Raw genomic sequence first — 24,444 nt, forward strand, 5'->3', positions numbered from 1 at the left:
GGAAAGTCCCACATAAAAAAATAACAATAATTATTTTTTCGGGGGGTTCCTGTGCGCCTTGAACACTTCTGTGTAAATGAGACGCATAGGGAGGAGCTTTGGTGGTGACGTCATCATGCCCCCTGGATTTTTGGAGCAGTGTAGCGATTTCAAGCTTGTCTCTTTTGCACACTTGTGAATACCTTTTCTTTTTATTATTAAACAGGTCTTGAAGATACTACCCTATGTATTTCTTCTTTTGTTTTCCTCTTGCTTGCATTGATGTGGTTTATGTAAATGGAGTACATGCATAGAAATAGAAGATCATAACTGCCGGACTGATAATTGCATAAACCACATCAATGCAAGCAGGAGGAAAACAGAGGAATCTATAGTGTGTCATCCTCAAGAACCATTCATGTGTTCCACACAGATGTCTTCAAGGGGCACAGGATAAAGACGTTTGTATAGACAAAACACGTAGGGAGTAACTTTGCCAGTGATGTCATTACGCCTGCCAGCTTTTTAGAGTGATGTGGTGATTGCATGCTTGTCTCTTTTGCACACTTTCTGTTTTATTAATAAATGGTTCTTGAGGATACTCCATTATGGATTTCTCCTTGGTTTTCCTCCTGCTTGCATTGATGTGGTTAATATGATCAGAGTACATGCAAAGAAAATGCTGATTATAACTGCCAGTCTGATGATGCTTTTTTGGTAAGAGGTTTATTCAAATAGGATGGTGGAGCACTGAACGCTTGAGGGACTTTTTTTCACTCTTCTGTATTATATCAGTTTTAAATATTTTGTGCATATATCAGTCTATTTATGAGGACTGATTCATATGTATATTTGCAGGTTATTTTGTTTTTACGTGTTTTAGGTATTATAGTATTTGGAGTGAGTGCTGCTGTTATTAATTATGTACTAATATTTCACAAATCACATGGTCTTTGGCACTAAGTGCAGATCGCTTTCACCGTTTTACTTACAATTTACTGAGTTTACTTTTTTCACTCCCTAAAAATTGCATAGGTTTTAGCTCTTGGATAGTTATTCAGCACAAAGTGGTTGTAAGTGGTGAAGGTAAAAAACCTGTGTTCAGCAGTCCACCCAGCCCCACCTAATACTTACCTGAACCCCCTCTCGATCTAGCGATGTGCACGAGAGCCTCAGCTCTCTGGGGACTCTCACTCCTCATTGGCCATTGGCTCCAACTACTGTCAATCACAGTCAGTGAGCCAATGAGCAGAGAGAGGAGGTGAGGCCGAGCTGCGGCTCTGTGTGTGAACGGACACGCACAGCAGCGGCTCCGGAGCAAGCCTGCTTGGGGGCACTTGGGAGGAGCCAGAAGCACCGGCGGGGGACATGAAAAGAGCAGGATCCATTGCAAAGAGCAGGTAAGTATGACATATTTGTTATTTAACCACTTCCATACAGGGCACGTATACACCTTCCCGCCCAAGCCAATTTTCAGCTTTCAGCACTGTCGCACTTTGAATGGCAATTGCGCGGTCGTGCTACACTGTACCCAAACAAAACTGGCGTCCTTTTTTCCCCACAAATAGAGCTTTCTTTTGGTGGTATTTGATCACCTCTGCGATTTTTTTTTTGTGCGCAACAACTAAAAAAAGACTGAAAATTTTGAAAAAAAATATGTTTTTATTTTTTTCTGTTAATTTTTTTGTAAATAAGTACGTTTTCTTTCAATTACGGGCACTGATATGGCGGCACTGATGGGCACCGATGAGATGGCACTGATGGGCATCGATGAGGTAGTACTGACGGGCACAGATGTGGTGGTACTGATTGGCGGCGCTTGTATGCGGCACTGATGGGCACACATAGGCGGCACTGATGGGCACACACAGGGCGGAACTGATGGGCACTCATGGGCGGCACTGATGGGCACTCATGGGCGGCACTGATGGGCACTCATGGGCGGCACTGATGGGCACTGATGGGCGGCACTGGGCACTCATAGGCGGCACAGATGGGCACTCATGGGCGGCACTTATGGGTGGCACTGATGGCTACTTATGGGTGGCACAGATGGGCACTGATAGGTGGGCACTGGGCATGGATGGGCACTGTGGGGTGGCACTGATGGACACTGTAGGGTGGCACTGATGGACAATGTGGGGTGGCACTGATGGACAATGTGGGGTGGCACTGATGGACACTGGGGCGGCACTGATTTAGCTATGTTGCCAGTCAGTGCCCATTTGTGGGCACTGATTGGCATCTTTTTTTTTTTTTAATGCTTTTTTTTTTTTTTTTTGACAGACTTTTTTTTTTTTTTTTTTGACAGACTTTTTTTTTTTTTTTTTGCCCACCCTGGTGGTCCAGGGTGGGCATCCCTGGTGGTCCATGTGGCGATCCGAGGGGGGGCTGCGCTGATAAACAATCAGCGCGAACCCCCCCTGTCAGGAGAGCCGCAGATCGGCTCTCCTCTACTCGCGTCTGTCAGACGCGAGTGAGGAAGAGCCGACAACGGCTTTTCCTGTTTACACCGTGAACAGCCGTGATTCGACACGGCTGATCACGTGGTAAAGAGTCTCCGTGAGAGACTCTTTACCAAGATCGGTGTTGCGGGGTGTCAGACTGACACCCCGCAACAACGATCGCCGCGATGCGCGCCCCCGGGGGCGCGCAGCGGCTCAGAATCCTGAGGACATCATATGACGTCCGGTCAGGATCAGACAACCACTTTGCCGCCGTCAATATGTCATTGGCGGGCGGCAAGTGGTTAACCACTTTAGCTCCAGAAGACTTCATGACCAGGTAATTTTTTGCGATTGCAAACTTAATTATTTGTGCAGTCGTGTGACACTGCTCCCAAATAAAATGTAAGTTCCTCTTTTTCCCACAAGTAGAGCTCTCTTTTTGATTGCCTCTGTGTTTTTTTATTTTTTTGTGCTTTAAACAAAAAAGGCAGTCAATTTTTGAATAAAACAATTTTTTTTACTTTCCAATACATTTCTTCATCAGTTTAGGCCAAAATGTATTCTTCTACATATTTTAGGTAAAAAAAAAATCCCAATAAGCGCTTATTGATTGGTTTGTGCAAAAGTTATAGGGGCAGATCCACAAAAGGATGTAATTTTAAATTTCCTGTGTCGTATCTTTGTTTTGTATCCACAAAACAAGATACGACGGCATCTGGAATCGATCCGACAGGCGTACGTCTTAGTACGCCGTCGGATCTTAGATGCAATTTTTCGGCGGCCGCTAGGTGGCGTTTCCGTCGAAATCCGCGTTGAGTATGCAAATTAGCTATTTACGGCGATCCACGAACATACGTCCGGCCGGCGCATTTTTTTACGTTGTTTGCGTTTGGCTTTTTCCTGCGTATAGTTAAAGCTGCTGTTATGAGGCGTACTCAATGTTAAGTATGGCCGTCGTTCCCGCGTACAATTTTGAAATGTTTACGTCGTTTGCGTAAGTCGTTCGCGAATAGGGATTTGCGTAGAATGACGTCACCGTCGGAAGCATTGGCTTGTTCCGGGTTAATTTTGAGCATGCGCACTGGGATACCCCCACGGACGGCGCATGCGCAGTTAAAAAAAAACGTTGTTTACGTCGGGTCACAACGTATTTACATAAAACACACCCCCATTACATCCATTTGAATTAGGCGCCATTACGCCGGCAAAGATACACTACGCCGCCGTAACTTACGGCGCGGATTCTTTCAGGATTTGAAGAAAAAAAAGTAAGTTACAGCGGCGTAGATACACTACGCCCGTAGTAATGGTAGCGATCAGCAACTTATAGCAGGACTGCGAAATTGTGGTGGACATTCGGACACTATGAGCTATGAGTAAGCATCGGTTATCGATGTGAAACGCGCCAGCTCTGTTACCCCACTGCTTGCGTTTTTTTTTGCTGTTGTAGTTTTCGTTTTACTGGAATAAAAGGCACCATTTTTTACACTTTATTGGAGTGCGGCTGTCCATCATCTCCTCCCTCTTATTTATGCTTTGTGCATTGCCTGCACCCATCGGGTTTTGCACCATACTCACCGCTGAAGTGCAATATGTCTGGAGCTGCGGTTTTCTTTCTCTGACATTCGGACACTAGCTGACACTTTTTTTGGGACCAGTGACACCAATACAGTGGTCCGTGCTAAAAATATGCACTGTCACTGTACCAATGACACTGGCAGGGAAGGGGTTAACAGGGTGATCAAAGGGTTAACTGTGTACCTAGCTAGTGTTTTTTTTACAGTGTGGGAGGTGCTTGTACTAGGGGAGCCATGTCCCTGCTTTACAGGAACACAGAATCCATGCATTCCCTACTCACAGAATGGCAATCTGCCTTGTTTACATAGGCAGACTGCCATTCTGCCTGCGTACCGAATGATCGGTGGGTGCCGGCGGACATCAAGTCTGTGGTACCCGCTGATTCACATCGGAAGCGAGCCGCTGGTGATGCACATTCGTGCCCCCTTCCCGGAAGAGCCAAATCACGTGTGTGTGTGTGTGTGTGTGTGTGTATGTATGTATGTATGTGTATATATATTTAATTTAATTTTAATATCTTGGTTTTCTACTACCAAACCAGCATCTATGTTATCATACTATTCTTTATAACTGTTCACTTTAAAATGTTCCCTTCAGGTACCATGAGTGGATGAAGTCGGAGGAACTCCAGAAACTTACAGCATCAGAGCCCCTGACCCTGGAGCAGGAATATGATATGCAGCGCAGCTGGAGAGAGGATAATGATAGTAAGTGGACAATTATCAATAATGATATTAGTCTGTTCTCTGAAATGTGGTTAAGGAAGTCCTGTAAACTTCAGAAACCGTTCCATTTTATTTTCCTACTGTAGTGTAGACAGTGAAATGTTAGTTGCTATTGACATTTTTTGTCCAGTTTTATAAAGCAGACAACATTTTTATTATTCAATTTCTTCAAGCACAGTGCTTATTGGCCAACAAGAAGCATGCCGATAAGAGGAGAGAGCAGAAAGATAAGCTCTTTAATCTGCCACTTGACTTTTTTTTGTCAAATCACAGTCTAAGTGAGGGACATGACCTTTAAATATTACTAAACTGCAGCAGAGATGCCAGAGAATATACAGATCTTCAGCCCTGACAGACAGTGGCAGAGCTGTGTAAATTTTATGAGCGGATAGACAGACATTTGAGACATGCTCCACCCTGATGTACTGATTTCATCTCAATGAATGGTCATATAAAAAGCTAAATATTATGACCTGACCCGCACCTACGAGCTTAATTTCCCACCTTTACTAACCGCGACTCGTGTCCTTTTGGATAGTTGGCATAAGGGATTACATTCCTGGTAAGTGCAATCTTATTAAATTGAGTATACTCCCGAAATTCCTCTACTTTTTCCAAACCCTACCCATACAAATTCCGTCACGTTTTTTCAATCAAGTACAAGTACCAAATTTGTCTGGGCTCACACGAAACTTCGTCTTTCTAGAAGATATCTTACATTGCCCAAGCAATACAGGGGCCTGGCCCTCCCGGACATGAAGAAGTATTTCCCGGCAGTGCATTCGGGCAGAATCATTGACTGGAGCCGACACAAAGCACATAAACTCTGGGTACAACTAGAACAGGCCCAGACGACCATCGACCTGAAAGGAATCGTGTGGTGCTCTACCGGTTTATCTAACGCAGTGAAGTCCCACCCCCTAATTGGTGCCACGATGCGTCTAGGATTCAAAGCTATCTCTTCAGCTTCGCTGTCCACTGGATAATCCCCATTGCTCCCTATCTTGGGCAGCCCAGCATTTCCTCTGGGACTTGGACGGTCGGAATTTAAATCGCTCTCTCCCAGTTGGGTCGAGACCGCGCCCCCCACTTTCTGGAAGGCGATCATTGGCATTCCCTTCAATCCCTAATGGACGAGAATGGGCGTTTCCAACTTTCTTTTCGGAACGCGATACAGTGACACTATTTTCTACATTCTATAGCAAATCCCAGCCACTTTAATTGGACTTTGACAACCTTTGAAGAATACTGTGTGGAAGACGGCACTCTGACACATGTGCTATCTAAAATGTATGCACGAAATTCCCCAACCGAACAACCACATTTGTCTTTTTTGCAGAAGTAGGAAGCAGACCTAAATCGCACCTTCTCAGCGGTGGAACAACAATCTAGTCTTAGGTTTTACTTAAAGTCTTCAATATGTATGAAAATACAGGAAACGAACTATAAAATCCTGACTAGATGGTATTATACACCACAATTGTTACACACGTACTCTCCGACCACCACTGATTGTTGCTGGAGATGCCAGGCCGACAGAGGATCACTCCCTCATATCTTTTGGGCTTGCCCTAAGCTGCGACATTTCTGGACAACTGTCTGGAATGTAACGCAAAAAGTCAGGAGCCGCAACATTCCAGATGACCCGGCCTTCTTTCTACTCTATGGGCCAGATTCACAAAGCCCTTACGCCGACGTATCTCGAGATGCGCGGCGTAATTGAAAAATGCGCCGCGCGTATCTTTGCGCCGTATCCTCAAAACGAGATACGCCTGAAATCCATTTTTTTCCGTCCTACCTAAAAAAATTACACCAGCGCTTCTTCGAGCACAAAATACGCTAGACACACCACTGTTTTGATAGGCAAAGATGCAAATGAGGGAGATACGGCGATCCACAAAATTAAGTGTGTGCGGCGTAGGCTACGCCCTGTGCGCATCTGTTAGTTTCCCGGAGTAAATTTACACCTTATAAAAGCTGCCCTAACTTTGCACCAGCCGTGTAAATGTCAACTAAAGCAACACCATTAAGGAAGAGCTGAGCACACACACTTGCAGGACAACAATCTGTATGCCACCATGCCAGGGGCATCCATGCTCAGAGCTATACTAGTGACTTTAGTAACCCAGGGTACCCCCTCTTCTGAGGGAACAGCAGCCAGGAGACGCCTTGCAGAATGCATCTTTGCACAGTAAACACACACATTAATCATGTCACAATGAGAATGCATGCATGCACACCCACTGTGGTCCCTAGCACAGACACATCACATGCACATCTAATTGGATTAGATCCAAGTACCCCCAATGGTACTTGGCAGCAGCAACGCCACGCCACGGCTCCAATTATGTCACTGTGCATTCATACACCATTCACATGCACCTGGGATCACTTCTCCCTGGTCCTGGGGATCCCTACTCCACCAAAACTGAGGGTGACACCCTTATTTAATCAGGAATGCCACCCCCACATTCACACATCATTCACACACATACAACAAATCATAAGCACAGTATAATTTAAAAAATAATAAAAATAAAAAGTACCCCCAAACTTAACGGCGGCGGCATGAGCTACGCCTGGGCCGGCCACGGGCACGGCCACGGCCAACCAGGGGAGACTCCTGGGGGGGGGAAGCAGGGGAAGGAGGAGCCTCCCCTGGTGACTGTCCTCCTGCTGGCCTGCCCTCCAAGGCCACTGCTATCCTGTTCAGACTCAGTGTGAGGGCTGCCGTATTGGCCTGGACAGCCCGGGTGTTGTCGTGGACAGCCTGGGTCAGGGCACTCACCTCCTGGGCCACACCTGTTGTTGCGGTCTGCAGGTCAAAAATGCATGTGATGACCGCCAAGGAGTTTGTGGCCACATCAGTGAGTGATTCCTTAATTGAGCCCAGGCTGTCCTCCATCTGGGTCAAAGTCCGGTTGATCGGACCCAGATGGCGGGTCAGAAGGGCCTGGTCCCTCCGCAGATTGGCCGGCAGACACTCGGCCACCCCCCTGGTCTTATGGGTAGCCTTCCTGCCTGCAGCTCTTGTGGTCTGGGAGGAGGGGAGAGAGAGACCCTTGTGGGGGGAGGCCTGTTGGGGGAGGAGTTGGAGGGGCTACCCCTGATGGTGGCCTGACTGCTGCCAGCCTCAGGGGGAACCACATCCGAAGCCAAAAGGATTTCCCTGGCAATGTCCATATCTTCATCCTCATCCCCCCCCCCTCATCCTCCTCCCCCTCAACCTCCTCCTGAGGTGAGGTGTGGCCACTCCCCTCCCCTGGGGACTCCTGCCCTTCTTGGGGCTCTTCTGCAGCCTGTTGTCCTGGGGATGGTGCAGCAGCCTGGCCTGATGGCCCAGCAACCTCCTGGCCTGATGGCCCATCAATCTCCTGGCCATCTGTGGAGGACACAAAACATTCACAGGTTGGAGGATCCACACACTTGGCACATATTCCCTTCTCCCACCCACACATGCTACTCACCAGATAGAAAAAACAAAAAATTACCTGTCCTCACAGGATCATCAGATTCAAAGCCAGGCAGGCCCACCACCTGCTGGCTATGGAAGCACCGGGCCACTGCCCACTCCTCCTCAGTCAGCCTGACGGAGCAGGGTGGTCCTCCTCCAGTGCCCCTGGCATGGGCACTTATCTTGGCCATCTTGTCACGGACCAGGCTCCTGAGATCATTGATCTTCTTGGATATCCCACTGGGGGTCCTCGTCTCCCCCACCCCCCCCCCCACATTGATCTCTTCAGTAATTCGCTGAAGGATCTCCTTCCTCCTGGCCGGGGGGGGGGTGTCCCGGCTCTCAGGGCCATGCAAATAACAACCGAAACGGGTGATGGCCCTAGCAAGTATCTGCTTTTCTCTCACAGAAAAATTCAACTTCCTGCGCTTCGGTGCCATAACACCCAACACTCAGCACCAAACACAAAAAACAAACACAACAAACAAACACAAATACTCACAGAACAAACACACACAAAAAGACACAGAACAAACACACACAAAAATCAAACCACACAAGCAGACAGCTAATACAAATTCAAAAACAAACACCGAAAAAACAAACAGAAAAAACACTCAGAAAAAATACACAGCTACTACAATCTACTACTCCTCCAAATCTTTTATCTAACACTACACTCACCAACACACACCAACAGACGACAGAGCAAAAGCAACTTGCTTTAGGAAGGGAAAACAGGGATGTACTTTTGCAAGGGAAGTGCGTTTGTGTGGGGCTATTTATACACAGGGCGATTCTCAAACTAAGTACGCTTGGCCTTTTACCTATCTCACTGATTGCGCCGAGCCGAGTTCTGAGCATGCCCAGTGAGGTGCAGATTCGTGCGCGCATGCGCAGTACGGCCGGCCCTTCATTTGCATGGGGTCACGGCTCATTACAATGGAGCACGCCCACTTCCTTCCCACTTGCAATAACCCCGCCTTACGCCTCGGGATTTAAGTTACACTGGCGCAAATTTGGGGCGCAAATGCGCTGTGGATACGGCACTTACGACACAAAATTAAGGCGCCGTAACTTAAATGACATACGTTTGGAGTAACTTAACTTGCGCCGCTCTACGTGAATCTGGCCCTATGTTACTAAAATCCCAGCGAAACGATATCAGAAATCAATAGTGAGAAACTTACTGAATGCGGCTAAACTAAAGCCTGTATTCCCCTATTCTGTAAGCAACAGACACCTCCCCGGATCGGTACCTGGCTGTATAGGTTGGAAAATATAAAACAAATTGGAAGGCCTAGTGCTCACTGCACAAAGTAAACAGGAAAATCACTCAAAATTCAGCTCTTAAAAAAGTAAGGGACACAGATCCGCTTACCCATCAGACTGCTGGAATCCCATCGCCAGCCCCTCTATACCACTTCCCCTTCCTCTCCCTCCTCTCACCCCTCTCCCCCACTATTTATAATTTTCTCCCTGGAACTTTTGTAGATCCTTCTTTTTTATCTCTTTTCATTTGTTTCCTTTTTCTTTCTTTTCTCCTTCATAGAACTGTCTACGGTTTTTAATGTTCTATTTTGTTTTTAGAAATGTATACAGGGACTAGGCAGCACAGAATTGATTACTGAAAAGATCCGGCTCAGTTAGGCCCCTTTCACACTGGGGTGGGAGGTGCGGTGGCGGTATAGCGTCGGAATTGTGTCCGTACTCGGCCGCTAGCGGTGCGGTTTTAACCCCCACTTGCAGCCGAAAAAGGGTTAATACCGCCGGCGTTATTGCCGCGGTGTCCCATTGTTTTCAATGGGAAGGAGCGGTGAGAGGAGTGGTAAACACACCGCTCCTCTCACCACTCCAAAGATGCTGCTAGCAGGATCTTTGGAGCGGTCCCACCAGCCTATCGACTCACTGTGTAAGCCCTCGGGCTTTCACACTGAGACTGCAGGGCAGGAGTTTTTCAGGCGGTATTTAGGCGCTATTTTTAGCGCTAAACGGCCTGAAAAACTCCTCAGTGTGAAAGGGGTCTTAGTCACCCAACGAAACTACTGAATACATCTGCAATGTGAAACTACTGAATACATTGCTTGTATAACCGTGATAACAAAATGCATAAATGTTACTGTGACTGTTCTATGTTATTGTATTTAAGTGCTGCCCTACCTGTACACAAAATCAATAAAAAAAACTATACTTGGGGGGGGGAAAAAAAGTTAAATATTTTCCACTTTACATTTCAGAGTGTACCTTCATCATACTGGATGCTGAGAGATGGGATCAGGGATGCCTAGAAGAGCAGTGCATGGTGGGAGATGTTAATTTGTTCATCTCTGATCCTGAAAACCCGACATTAGCAGAGATTGAAATTATGATTGCAGGTGAGTCTCAACTTATTTCCATACCAATTCTTTATTTGTAAACCTTTTCAAACCTTTACATGTTTATGTTTTAAGAAGAACATTTAAAAAAAAAAAACTTTTTTTTTTCCAAAGAAATTCTTCTTAAAAAAATAATTCTTCATCTACACTTGTGGGACGGGAAGGTCAAAAGAGACGATTGAGATGCATTTTTACCACCTTTCAACTTCCCCCTGCAAAGGCAGACCAACAGGGTTGTAAACATGCCACAGGCACGATGCTTTACTTTATGGCCATGGCAAAAATGATCAACCCCGGTCGCATATTGCAGGCAGTACAACCCATTCAAGTGACTGGTGGTGCAGGTATTTCAGGGATTTAAACAGGTGGTAAGGAGGCAACAATTCACCTCCTTGCTGCCTGTCCAATACCTCTGAAAAGCAAGCCACCGTGGATCACTTGGCAAGGTCTAAACTTAGCCTTAGATGCTTTAGTGAGCTGTTTTTGCCAATTTTACTATTAAGTGAAAGTCTGTGTGTCTCTGTAGAGTACATGCCTCATAAAGATATTACTATACCAATGCCTCACCAGTTTCTGACAGAATTTTCACTGCAGTTATGACAAAAAGCTATTGATGGAGCTACAGACATATTATGAAAGCTAAAATTATGACTTAAGACCTTCTATTTTTTTGGATTGGTGGTGTAAGTAAAGGCCCATACACACGATCAGACTTTTCGACAACAACGTTCAGACGGACGTGTTTTATCAGACAATCCGACCGTGTGTATGCTCCATCGGACAATTGTTTTCGTTTTTTCATCGGACAGATGTTTGCTGTGAATGCTCTCAAACTTTCCAACAACAAATGTCCGATGCAGGATAATCCGATCGTGTGTACACAAGTCCATCAGACTAAAATCCAAAGTACAAACACGCATGCTCAGAACCAATGCTAAACATGAGACAACAATAGCAGAAGTTGCCCAAAGGGTGTCGGTAAAGAGCTGAAAAAACATGTGATTTGGTGAATGTTGGCTGAAAATGTCCTGCCGTGTGTATGCAGAACAAGTTCACGGACAACTCCCTTCGGACCAAAATCCACGGAAAAGTCAGATGGAAGTCCGGTCGTGTGTATGAGGCTTTAGACATGCCATTACCTCCAGTAGAAGACTTTTCAGAAGGCTATTAGGACTTGTGTGGTCCCTTTAGCCAACCTTACTATATTTTTTCTGGTTTTATGTTCTTGTTGGTCCCTAAGGCCCCTTTTACACTGGGGTGGGGGCGGTGTTGTCAGTAAAGCGCTGCTATTTTTAGCGGCGCTTTACCGTAAATTTCGCTGCGCTATTTGGCTGCTAGCGGGGTAGTTTTACCCATGCTAGCGGCCGAGAAAGGGTTAAAAACCACGCAAAGCGCCTCTGCAATGTTGCCTCATTGATTTTAATGGGCAGGAGCGGTATACACACCACTTTTTCACTACTCCAAAGATGCGGCTATCAGGACCCTTTTTACCGCCCTGCTAGCGCACCAATCCAGTGTGAAAGCCCTCGGGTCGGTTTGCAGGCGCTATTTTTAGCATTATAGCGACTACAAAGTGACCCAGTGTGAAAGGGGTCTAAGCCCTATTTCTTAGAAGCCATATTTCCATGTACAGCCCTAATGGTGGCCTACACGCCTGAACCAGCTTTATGCTGTTTGGAATTAATGGCTATATAATGGGCTGTGTGGTTCCATGCACACTGAAGCTCATGTAGTAAATTCAAATATTATTCACTTTGTTTTTGAGACCTGCAGATAAAACTAGGGAGGGAAAACTTCCAATATTTTGTGTTTTTTATATATAGGTATTTTTTTTCTTTCAGCTCTTCTCCTTTTTTCCTCTCTTCTTCCTCTCCCATGCAGCTCTGTAGCAACAGATCACTATTAGAACTGACATGGATGCAGCCTCACCATTGACATGAATGCAGCCTCACTATTGACATAAATGCAGCCTCTGAATGCAGCCTCACCATTGCCATCAGTGCAGCCTGATCCATACCCATCTGCAGCCTCGGAGGGAACAGGGAGGGGGCGGGACGAGCGCCAACAGATTACATACAGGAGAATCTCCTGTTTACTCGGTGGCCTCTTTAATACAAAGTCCCGACTCCTATGATAGAACAGTCATCCAATGCCAGCCCAGGAGACGGGACTTCCTATTACAGAGGCCGCTAAGTAAACAGGAGATTCTCCTGTATGTAATCTGATGGCACTTGTTCCGCCCTCTCCCTGTCCCCTCCGAGGAACAATAAATACAGTATATATCTTTTGTGGCCCTCCCAACGAATCCCCGAGTGCGGCGCTCAGGGATTCATTGGGGGGGCTACAAAAGAAATATATATATATATATACAAATTATCAGTCGGGACGCATTAAACCAGAACGTGGGCCGGACTTTGGACATGCCTGTGCTAATTAATCAGTATAACCTCAACAGGGGTTACAGACAATCTGATCGCGCTCAAATATAGCACTCTTCTTTCTGTCTGGGAATGGGGGGTCCTAGCAGATTGGAACTTCAGTAGGTATGGAGGGGGCAGCAATGAGTATCAGCACCATGTAATGTCATAAAGTACAGCACTGTGCCCCTGTCAGAGTCCCCCCTTAAATCGGGTCCCCCCTTTCATCGGGGTCCCCCTGTCAGAGTCCCACCTTTCATTAGGGTCCCCTTGTCGGAGTTCCCAGCTTACATCAGGAATTCAGGACAGACTCTCTGCACATTGCTATATACCCTTGCTGGCAAACTTTGCATGAAAAACAGGGTTTTCTAGTTCACTCATATATAACAATACATGTATAAGCTGGCCAACTGCGTCAAAGTAATCCCTCTGGTGGCCAGTCCTACTCTGCTCAGATAATGCAGATGCTACGGTGGACACAATGCTAACATACTAGGTTCAGGTCAGGGTCCCCGTCAGAGTTCCCTCCTTACATCAGGGTCCCCTGTCAGAGTCCCCTCCTTATATCAGGGTCCTCACCTTACATCAGGGTCCCCATAAAGGTTTCCCCTTACATAAGTGTCCCCATAAAAGTTTCCCCTAGGGTCCCCATAACATTTTTGCCTTATATCAGGGTCCCCATAAAAGTTTCCCCTTTAATTACCAAACATCCCAAAAATCTAAATCATTGACCATAGGCAGTGTGTTGACCTTAATCCCCAATCAGTGCTCATTGAGGATACACCACTAACCCTAGCTGGGGGCCAGGTAAAATCATTTAATATGCTATGATGCAGAAGAAGACATACAATAAAAAAATGACATTGAAACTGACACACTGGCTGTTGAGCGTGTGTAATGAGAGAGCCCGGCTCCATCACTCACTGTGTGTAGTCTCTGAAACATTCTTGTCATCATTTGTAGAAATGTCCCGGATGTTCTTGTTCATCACACACAACACATCAATTCACATCCTCTGTCTCCTGCCTAATTAGCTTTCATTTCATATGACCGTGCTCTGAGCAGCCCTTAATAAATGTCACTGCCATATTTCTCTAATTCATTCATCAATCTTTTAAGAATTCTGCATCTTGCTAATATATCTCAAACTGAATTCTATTTTAAACCTAGAAAATTCCAATATAAGATAATTCCTTCCTGGTATGAGCCCAGCAAGTTGTTTGAATGTAATATGCATTGGGTTGTCCTTAGTAAAATATGAATTTTAGGAGGTGACGCAGAATTCAGATGCCACAGATTGTTGTGTACATTCTGTACTGTCTTCCTGTTATTGAAATGTCTTACAATCATTTTAGCCAGAATCTCCCTACCACCAAGCTATTTGTCATTTTTTGTGTTACTAATGGTCTGTTTTGGCTTTCCAGAGCCCACGTGTCGTGGCAAGGGGTTTGGTGAAGAGTCTACAAGGCTCATGTTATTCTATGGTAAGATATATAATTAGTTTACTTCTTGGAACTAGCATGCACTTAAAGCGGAGTTCCGGCCACAATTTCACTTTTTAAATATAAATACCCCTGTAACACACAAGCTTAATGTATTCTAGTAAAGTTAGTCTGTAAACTAAGGTCCGTTTTGTTTGTTACAGCAATTAGATACTTCATAAAATAGAAATTGACTGGGGCCATCTTAAGTGTGGGCATCATGAAGCCAGACTGTATGACTTCTTGGATTTCAGCCTTGCAGATCTCGCACATGCTCAGTGCTGCACAAGCAGTGTAATAAGTTTCAGATCAGGTTTCAGCACCTGTACTGTCCAAGTCACATGATTCTTCGAGACTGGGGAGTGCACAGACTCCTGGAAAGTTACACCCACTACATTCCCAGGAGTCTGTGCGGTGTAGGTTAGCACCTAGGTGCAGGAAGTGGGAAGATTAACTATTCTGCCTAGCAACAACACTTTGAAGGCATCTAAAAAATATATTTTTTTTCTTAAAGGACTAATGACATTTTTTTAAAACTACTGATGTAATGTTATATTTATGGGTGGAACTCCACTTTAACCCCTTTGCTGAAGGCTGCTGGTGGCCAGTTAAGTGGGCTTCTATGGCGGGAGGCTGAGATTGGCTCTCACAGGGGTCACATGATTGAAAGCCTTCCCTCCCACCGACTCCCAATCTGAGTCTATAACCAAGAACTGTTGGAGCATGCTCCCAGCACACAACCTCAGACCACAGTGGATGTATATATGCAGCAGCTAGGTGCTAAAGCCCACATTTCCTGCTGTCACATATATACGTTATGCAGTCGGGAGGAGGTTGGCCTGCAATATGTTGATATAATGTCCATTATTACCTATTTTCCAGGTATTTCTTATTTGGGCATCTCTACATTTCAAGCCAAAATAGGTCAGGATAACATGAGGAGTGTTCAACTATTCAACAAACTGCATTTTGAGGAGGTAAGGGCTTCTGCTTACCTACAAAGCTCATTTAGTAGGCTCATGTGTTCTTCAGTCATTATAAATAGAGCAACACCTGTATACCTAGGCTTATTATTTCCAAAATGTGTTTATTATACAGTGTAGATATATAAAGATGACCTTGCTTGAGTACTTGTACCCTAAGTTGCATATATTGTGCTTTAAGTGACAGACTTTTTCAGACAGAGTGCACTTTTTCTTTTGCCCCTGTGCCCTGACCTAAACCATCCCCACTCCACAGATCCATATTTACCGAGATCCATTGGCCACAGCCTTCAAGAGGTTGTAATCTCAGAAAAAAAAACCTGTAAAGCCCTGTACACACGATCGGATATCTGATGGAATCTAATCCGATGGATTTTTTCGTCGGATATCCGATGAAGCTGACTTTCATCAGTCGTGTCTACACACCATCGGTTAAAAATCCGATCGTGTCCAACGCGGTGACGTACAACATTACGACGTGCTGAGAAAAATGAAGTTCAATGCTTCTGAGCATGCGTCGACTTGATTCTGAGCGTGCGTGGATTTTTGACCGATGGATTTCCCCACAGACATTCGTTTTTTTTCCCATAAGAAAAATTTAAAACAGATTCAATTTTATTTCACCGATGGATAAAAAACCGATGGGGCCCACACACTTTAGGTTCGTCTGATGAAAATGGTCCATTGGTCCGTTTTCATCCGACGAACTGATCGCGTGTACAGGGCTTTAGACAAAGGCATAATGAGGTAGTATGCATGGCATACTAGCTCATTATCAAATACTTAAAAATAGTAAAGTGCGGCGCTGAAAATTATAATTTTGATGTGATCAAAACATATGAATGGATATATGAGAAGGTGCCATCTATATGAACTAAACCATTAGACTGCACTAGTGTGCTGATTGCAATATACACACAGAGGATAATGCATGAATGTTAATAAAACAACCAAAATTAATGGTGCATAAAACATAAAAAAACAAAATTCAAATAGACAAAGTGTGTAGATGCACAAAGAGATAGATAGATATCTATATTGAACATCAAAGTGACAATAAACCAAATGTGATGGTAAACAAGTGAGTATAAAGTCCAAATATTCCACTGAGATGAAAGTGACTGTATAATCAGTTGTCTGATCCACCGTAAAGATTAAAGGCTTACCATACGAGTTGGACCCAGCGAGGCTTACGCCTGATGAGTCAAACGGCTTGTTGGTGTATCTCACCCAGGGAGAAATGAACAATTACGGCTTCCAATGGAACCAGGCAGAGGTATATCGCAGAGTTGGCATCAATGAATATATACCATGGATAGATCTGTCCCCATATGATGCCTTATCGGTAAGGGCTCTGCTTATGCCACTGCGTTACTTTGATTTTGTCTGCTTTATATGTCTTCTCAAATGTGAGTGACCATTTTATATTTTTTAATAAATGTTCTCATGTTGAAATGGAATTACACTATGTGGCCCAATCTTTTTCCTTTTACTATATGTTACATTGGAAGGATTTATATATGAAGTACTGCTGCTCTATCCATGGTATGTATTCATTGATGCCAACTCTGCAATATACCTCTGCCTGGTTCCATTGGAAGCCGTACTTGTTCATTTCTCCCTGGGTGAGATACACCAACAAGCCCGTTTGACTCATCAGGCGTAAGCCTCGCTGGGTCCAACTCGTTTGGTAAGCCTTTAACCACTTGCTTACTGGGCACATATACCCCCCTCCTGCCCAGGTGAAATTTCAGCTTCCGGCACTGCGTCGCTTTAACTGACAATTGCGCGGTCGTGCGACGTGGCTCCCAAACAAAATTGACGTCCTTTTTTCCCCACAGGTAGAGCTTTCTTTTAGTGGTATTTGATCACCTCTGCGGTTTTTATTTTTTGCGCTATTAACAAAAAAGAACGACAATTTTGTAAAAAAATACAATATTTTTTACTTGTTGTATAATAAATATCCCAATTTAAAAAATAAATAAATTTCAGTCTAGGCCGATACGTATTCTTCTACATATTTTTGGTTAAAAAAAAAAATCGCAATAAGCGACTAGTTTGCGCAAAAGTTATAGGGCCAGATTCACGTAGAATTGCGGCGACGTAACGTATCGTAGATACGTTACACCGCCGCAAGATTTCATCACAAGTGCCTGATTCACAAAGCACTTGCGAGAAAACTTAGGCCGCCGGCGTAAGCCCGGGTAATTCAAAGGGGCGTGTGCCATTTAAATTAGGCGCGCTCCCGCGCCGGACCTACTGCGCATGCTCCGTTTTGAAATTCCCGCCGTGCTTTGCACGATTTGACGTCATTTTTTCGAACGGCGACGTGCGTAGCGTACTTTCGTATTCCCGGACGTCTTACGCAAGGACAAAAAAAAATTAAATTTCGACGCGGGAACGACGGCCATACTTTATACAGCACATACGTGGGCTGTGTAAAGTTAGGGCACCAAAAACGACAACTAACTTTGCGACGGGAAACTAGACTAGCAGCGACGTAGCGAATCGCAAAAAAAAACGCTGTGGATCGCCGTAACTACTAATTTGCATACCCGACGCTGGTTTACGACGCGAACTCCCCCCAGCGGCGGCCGCGGTATTGCATCCTAAGATCCGACAGTGTAAAACAATTACACCTGTCGGATCTTAGGGCTATCTATGCGTAACTGATTCTATGAATCAGTCACATAGATACTCTGAGAGATACTCCGTCGTATATCTGCTGTGAATCTGGCCCATAGCGCCTACAAAATAGGGGACAGAATTATTATTTTTTATAATTTTTTTTTTACTAGTAATGGCCGCGATCTGCGATTTTTATTGGGACTGCGACATTATGGCGGACACATCGGACACATTTTTGGCACCATTCACATTTATACTGCAATCAGTGCTATAAATATGCACTAATTACTGTATAAATGTGACTGGCATTGAAGGGGTTAACACTAGGGGGTGCGGAAGGGGTTAAATGTGTACCCTAAATTGTGTTCTAACTGTGGGGGAAGGGGGGTGACTGGGGGGAGGTGACCGATCTGTGTCCCTATGTACAAGAGACACAGATCGGTCTCCTCTCTCCCTGACAGGATGCTGTCATTGTGAGAGCCGGCAATGAGAAATGATCTCATATGTTTACATATGAGATCATCTCTCATTGGCCGCACAGATTGCCTACCGAACGGCCACTCCGATTGGCCGTTCACGGCGATCTGTGATTGGCTGTGTCCAAGGGACACGGCCAGCACAGAGTTTCCCCGCTGCGCGCTCGGGAGCTTGCACGGGGAACGAGGAAAGGGGCGGCCGTAAAAAGACAGCGTCCCAGAGAAGTAGAGCCACCCTGCGGCCATATATAGTCGTACGGCCGTCGGGAAGTGGTTAATCTTCACGGTGGTGGATCACCTACAGACAACTGATTATACAGTCACTTTCATCTCAGTGGAATATTTGGACTTTATACTCACTTGTTTACCATCACACTTGGTTTATTGTCACTTTGATGTTCAATATAGATATCTATCTATCTCTTTGTGCATCTACACACTTTGCCTATTAGAATTTTTTTTTTATGTTTTATGCACCATTCATTTTGGTTGTTTTATTAACATTCATGCATTATCCTCTGTGTGTATATTGCAATCAGCACACTAGTGCAGTCTAATGGTTTAGTTCATATAGATTGCACCTTCTCATATATCCATTCATATTTTTTGATCACATCAAAATTATCATTTTCAGTGCCGCACTTTACTATTTTCACTTTTACCTTTTATACAGTATATCTGTCGTGCAGGCAGCTATCATATACATATACCACTTGACAGCGTGGTTTTCCCTCTTTTTTTTTTTTTTTTTCATATACATTATCAAATACTTACCTTAGAACAAAGCCTTCCAGCAGCGTCCATACACCGCTGAGACAGCGGACACCTCTCCCGGAGCATCTACCGTGTTTGTGGGCTCTGGCGCTGTGATTGGCTGGAGCCGCAATGACATGTGCGCTGGAGCCATCATTCACAGCACAAGGCTCAGAAGGAATGGCACCCGTGACTTCAGAGCGCATGCGCCAGTGATGTCACTGGCTGAATGTAATGTAAATATCTCCTAAACGGTACATGTTTAGGAGATATTTCCACTACTTATAGGTAAGCCTTATTATAGGGTTACCTATAGGTAAATGTTTGCAGAGGAAGTTTACTTCCTCTTTCGGGGATTGTCTATATCCCATGTCGCAAGACTTCCTCTGCTGGCGACACCTGTGTATTACACTCCTGTAGACTTCTATGGGGCCATTAACGTGACCAAGAGAAGAACTAGGATGGGCACAATCAGGAGATGGGGACTTGCAGAACTATATGTAAACAATCCTGGAAGGCCATGGGCATCAGGTATCAGTAAGTATAGATCTGTGGAGGGTAAGATTGAAACGGTTTAAGTAAGGTTACAAGGGCAAAAATACTGAGGGCCAGATCCACAGTGAGAGTACGCCGGCGTATCTACTGATACGCCGACGTACTTTCAAATTTCCCGCGTTGTATCTTTAGTTTGAATCCTCAAACCAAGATACGACAGCATCTGGGTTCGATCCGACAGGCGTACGGCTTTGTACACCTTCGGATCGTAGATGCAATACTTCGGCGTCCGCTGGGTGGAGTTCTCGTCGTTGCAAATTTGCTTTTTCCGTCGATCCACGAACGTACGCGCGGCCGTCGCATTCGATTACGTCGTCTGTAGTCGGCTTTTTCCGGCATATAGTTAAAGCTGGTATTTTGCGGCGTATAGTTAGATTTGCCATGTTAAGTATGGCCGTCGTTCCCCCGTCGAAATTTGAATTTTTTTTAATTCTTGCTAAAGTCGTCCGTGAATCGGGATGGACGTAACTCACATCTAAGTTAAAAAAATTACGTCCTAGCGACATCATTTAGCACAATGCACGGCGGGAAATTTCGGAACGACGAATGCGCAGTTCATTCGGCGCGGGGACGCGCTTCATTTAAATGAAACCCGCCCCCAATCGCCGCCAGAGATACACTACGCCGCCATAACTTAAGGTGGGAATTCTTTGAGGATTCGAAGATCCGCCAGGTAAGGTACGGCGGCGTAGCGTATCTCTGATACGCTGCGCCCATCTAATTCTCTCTGGATCTGGCCCTAAGTGCCTTTTTGTCTGAAAGTGCACTGAAAGTGATACCAAAGTCTAGTTGTTATTTCTTTAAAAATAACAAACATGTTATACTTACCTGCTCTGTGAAATGGTTTTGCACAGAGCAGCCCGGATCCTCCTCATCTCAGGTCCCTCTTTGGAGCTCCTGGCTCCTCTCTCCTGTTGAGTGCCCCCAAAGCAATCACACAAGCGTTCGCGGGTTCCCCTTGATCATCAGACCTGCCCCTATTGGCCAAAAGGCGAAGTGACGTAATTTCGCCCAGCCGTGCCATTCTGCCGCAGTAAAACTGCGGCGGATGGTCGGCAAGTGGTAAAAACAATGTTGTCTTTTCCTCTGTAAACTTCTGATCCCTTCACCCACAAGTAAGAAGTAAGGGAGGTGAACAAATTCAGATATAGTTGTAGTTCAGCCTGGGTGACCACCATGGCTCCTCCATAGATACATTGAAGGAATGAGCATAGCCACCTAGGGACAGGAAGTCACAGGATTAGCAGGTGAATACAGAGGAACAACCTGAAGAAAAAAATGCAACCACCTTATATGAGAACTGCATTGTATTATATATTTTTTTGGGGGTTTAGATAAACTCTACAGATAAACTTTAAATCCTGGAGGAAGTTTGGGCCTGACAAGACATTGTGACCATGGCATGCAAGATCCCCTGGCTTCCATCCATTGTCTAGGACAATATTACTACATCAGCAGGCGCAATTTGACTTTCTTCTTTCTACACAAGGTCAAATGAATCTTGTGAATGTGGAGAGTGCTTTGGGCACAGTGGCGTGGAGCACACATTTATGTTATTGAAGCATGTGGGTGTATAAGAACACAACACACTATGTTTGTTTATTAGGACTTTTATTGGACATTTGTTATTCATATTTATTCCATTTCGGTGCAAGCGCTGTTTTTGTTTCAAATGAGCCCAAAGCCTTTTAGGTAATTCACTCACCACTGCCCCACTGCATAGCCAGGATTGACATGTCGCTGTTTCTAATGGCAGCTTTCTAGCTTCATGTATCACTTGCCTTCTTATTAGATGAGCTGGAAGATCACAACTGTACGGCTAGCTATTCAAAAATACAAAACATAAAACTTGTATGAAGGATAAAGACAGACAAAATATAGAAATATGAGTTGATGTTAGATCCTGTGTTGTTGACACAAGGTTCACACCTATGCATTTTTTAGTGCAGTTTGCAGAAACGCACTACAGTCCATTTAACATGTTTTCCTATGGTACACGTTCACATCTATGCGTTTTTCAGCCTTTATGCTTTTGGAAAGAGTCAGAGACTTTTTTTCCTGTAGCAGATTATGTTTTGCGTGTAAGAGACTTCAATGCACAAGTGTTGCGTTTTTGATGAGTTTTTACATGTGGTTTTTTTTTTTTCGTAACAAACTGTGAATAGCTGAGGAGTGGGCCAGGAAGCCGGCCGTTGCATTCTTAACAACCGATGAGTTATCAGTTGTCAGCATGTCCCTGGGTGACGACGTCGCAAGGGGGCGAGGCCACCCGGTGACTCCAGCGGATGACCTCGCCCCTTAGTTATTTAAAAACTGGCAGACAGTGGATCTACTGGGGGACATTGTTTTCTATATTGTTATTTTTTTAAATGCTATGAATTGGGAGGGGGTGCACCGTTTTCTTTTTTCCCTGTTTTTATTATTTATTTCTGGCAATTCTTGTTTTTAGATTCAGCTGTCAGCAGGGAACCCTGCTGACGGTGGTGACTCATCAGGATTCCTGGCCTGCTCCAAAACGCAAAACACATGCATAAAAACGAATGTTCAAAAACGCGCCTGAAAAACGCATCAATTGCAACAGCATAGATGTGAACCTAGGGTGAGAACTGCTTCTCTCTCCATACAAGTCTGTGGGAATGCGAAAACAGCTTGAAGTAGGTCAACTGCACCTGCAAATAAACCTGAATGATTTGAGAACTGTCACAAGCTGATGTCCAAACACATGCCCTAGGTCACATGTACCTGCCAATGAATTCCTCAAATGTCTCAAACAGCATGCTCATCAACAGAGCTCAAAGCCCGTCAACACAGGCCCCTCCCTAGTAATAATAATGAGGCGCAAAATACAGTTCTCTAAAGTTACAGGCATAGTTCACCTATAGGGTAAGGGGTATGTATAGATCAGTGGTTCTCAACCTGGGGTCGGGACCCCCTCGGGGGTCGAATGATGATTTGCCAGGAGTCACCAAATCCTGGGCTGTTCCTGAAGCCGACACCGCACTCCCAGCCTTTTTGCGGCCACCCAGCTGGGCTGTTCATGGAGCCCACGGCCACCCACTCAGCCTCTTTGCATCCGCCCATTCAGTTCACAGCATGGCTGGGTGGCAGAGACTAGAAGTCAGCTGACTGGTGAGGAATGTGAATGGGGAGGGGCTGGAGGAGACCCCATCTCCTGATTTCGGCATAGGTGTCACTGCTACGAGACACCACAAAGTCGGAGACACATTGACTAACACTGCCTGTTATAATAGTTGCCATTAAAAGTCCCCACTACAGTTCTCAGATCAGCAGATGACCTTGATCAAGAGCACATTAAGTTGGCTGATCAGAACTCCCCCTAGCATTGCCACTCATCCCATCCCCCCCAGGAGTAAAAGAAGGAATACAAATAGAGAATACATGGAAGAGAGCGGAAAAGAGGGGGGGGGACAAAGAAAAAGGGAGAGAAAGAATAAGACAAAGAACAAGAAAGACGGCTAGAGAGAGGGATGGGGGGGAAAAAACAAGGAATTAGGGTTGAGAGAGATAAAAGGGAAAGAAAGGAGACCAAAGAGAAAGAGTGGTAAATTCTATAATGTACCATAAGGGGTTTTAATATTGTACGAGTGGAAGGGACTCAGGGAGTGCTAAATGTCTGTGGGTTAGGGGCTCAAATTAATTGTCTTGCCTTGTTGACAACCCACGCTACAAAAATTATTTTACTGTTGGGGGAAATTTTATCAAGGGGTCACGGCCAGTGGCGGCCCGTCCATAGTGGGCGCAGGGGCGCCACCCCCCCAAAGCTACTCATCAACAAAAAACAAAAATGAAAAAAAAAATGACTTTTTTTTTTTTTTTTTATAACATGTCCCTTTAAGTGTGTGTGTGGGGGGGCAGAGTGCCGGCCACCGAGGTGCTGTGGGAAGCATGATGTCATCGAAATCGTGAGATTTGGCAAGCAAATCTATCGGCTGGCTTTTATACTGCCCACGGAGCGCAAAGCTCCACGCTCGCACAACCACTCTGTGCTGGATGTGTCCTGTTGGTGGTTAGTGATTGGCTGGTCCATAGGACTTAGGGCGGTGCTTTTATCAGACCAGCCAATCACTTCCGGTTTTCTCAGTGACTCATCCTCGCTAGTGTGAACATGAGAGGATTCGGGACATCTCACTGAGCTGCTAGCAGGTAATTAGGCAGAGAACTCTTGTGTTGTGCTCTCAGAACGTGCAGCAGATCTGGGATGTAGAAGGAGGGGGAGTACAGTGAAGGGCTGAGAAGCTTTTAGCACATTTCCTGGGGACAGTAATCTGGATGGGGCTGCTAGTGTTATTACACATCTCCAGTATGTGTAACACGAGGGCCTCCAGCTCTGCAACCTCCTAGAGTCATGCAGCTCATCCTGTGTGTATAGGTCTGTATTCTCTCATCTCTCTCTCTCTTCGATATCTCTCTCTTTCTATTCTAAATCTATCTATCTATCTATCTATCTATCTATCTATCTATCTATCTCTCTCTCTATTATATCTCTATCTATCTATTATATCTCTATCTATCTATCTATTATATCTCTATCTATCTATCTATCTATCTATCTATCTATCGATTCTATAGCTA

The 24,444-nt window shown here is 45.0% G+C and overlaps 1 protein-coding gene across 3 annotated transcripts in view; it reads left to right on the plus strand.

The window, feature by feature from the left end:
* The window catches only part of NAT9 (N-acetyltransferase 9 (putative)), a 44,718-nt gene that overhangs the window by 13,237 nt on the left and 7,037 nt on the right, over positions 1-24,444 (plus strand). For all 3 annotated transcript variants that reach the window (XM_040331284.1, XM_040331285.1, XM_040331286.1), the window contains exons 3-6: positions 4,602-4,711; positions 10,421-10,558; positions 14,400-14,459; positions 15,339-15,433. In XM_040331284.1, coding sequence (XP_040187218.1) covers positions 4,602-4,711; positions 10,421-10,558; positions 14,400-14,459; positions 15,339-15,433 — 403 coding nt within the window. The remainder of the gene's footprint in view (positions 1-4,601; positions 4,712-10,420; positions 10,559-14,399; positions 14,460-15,338; positions 15,434-24,444) is intronic.

This window comes from Rana temporaria, chromosome 12 (assembly GCF_905171775.1).
Source record: "Rana temporaria chromosome 12, aRanTem1.1, whole genome shotgun sequence".
Taxonomy (NCBI): Eukaryota; Metazoa; Chordata; class Amphibia; order Anura; family Ranidae; genus Rana; species Rana temporaria.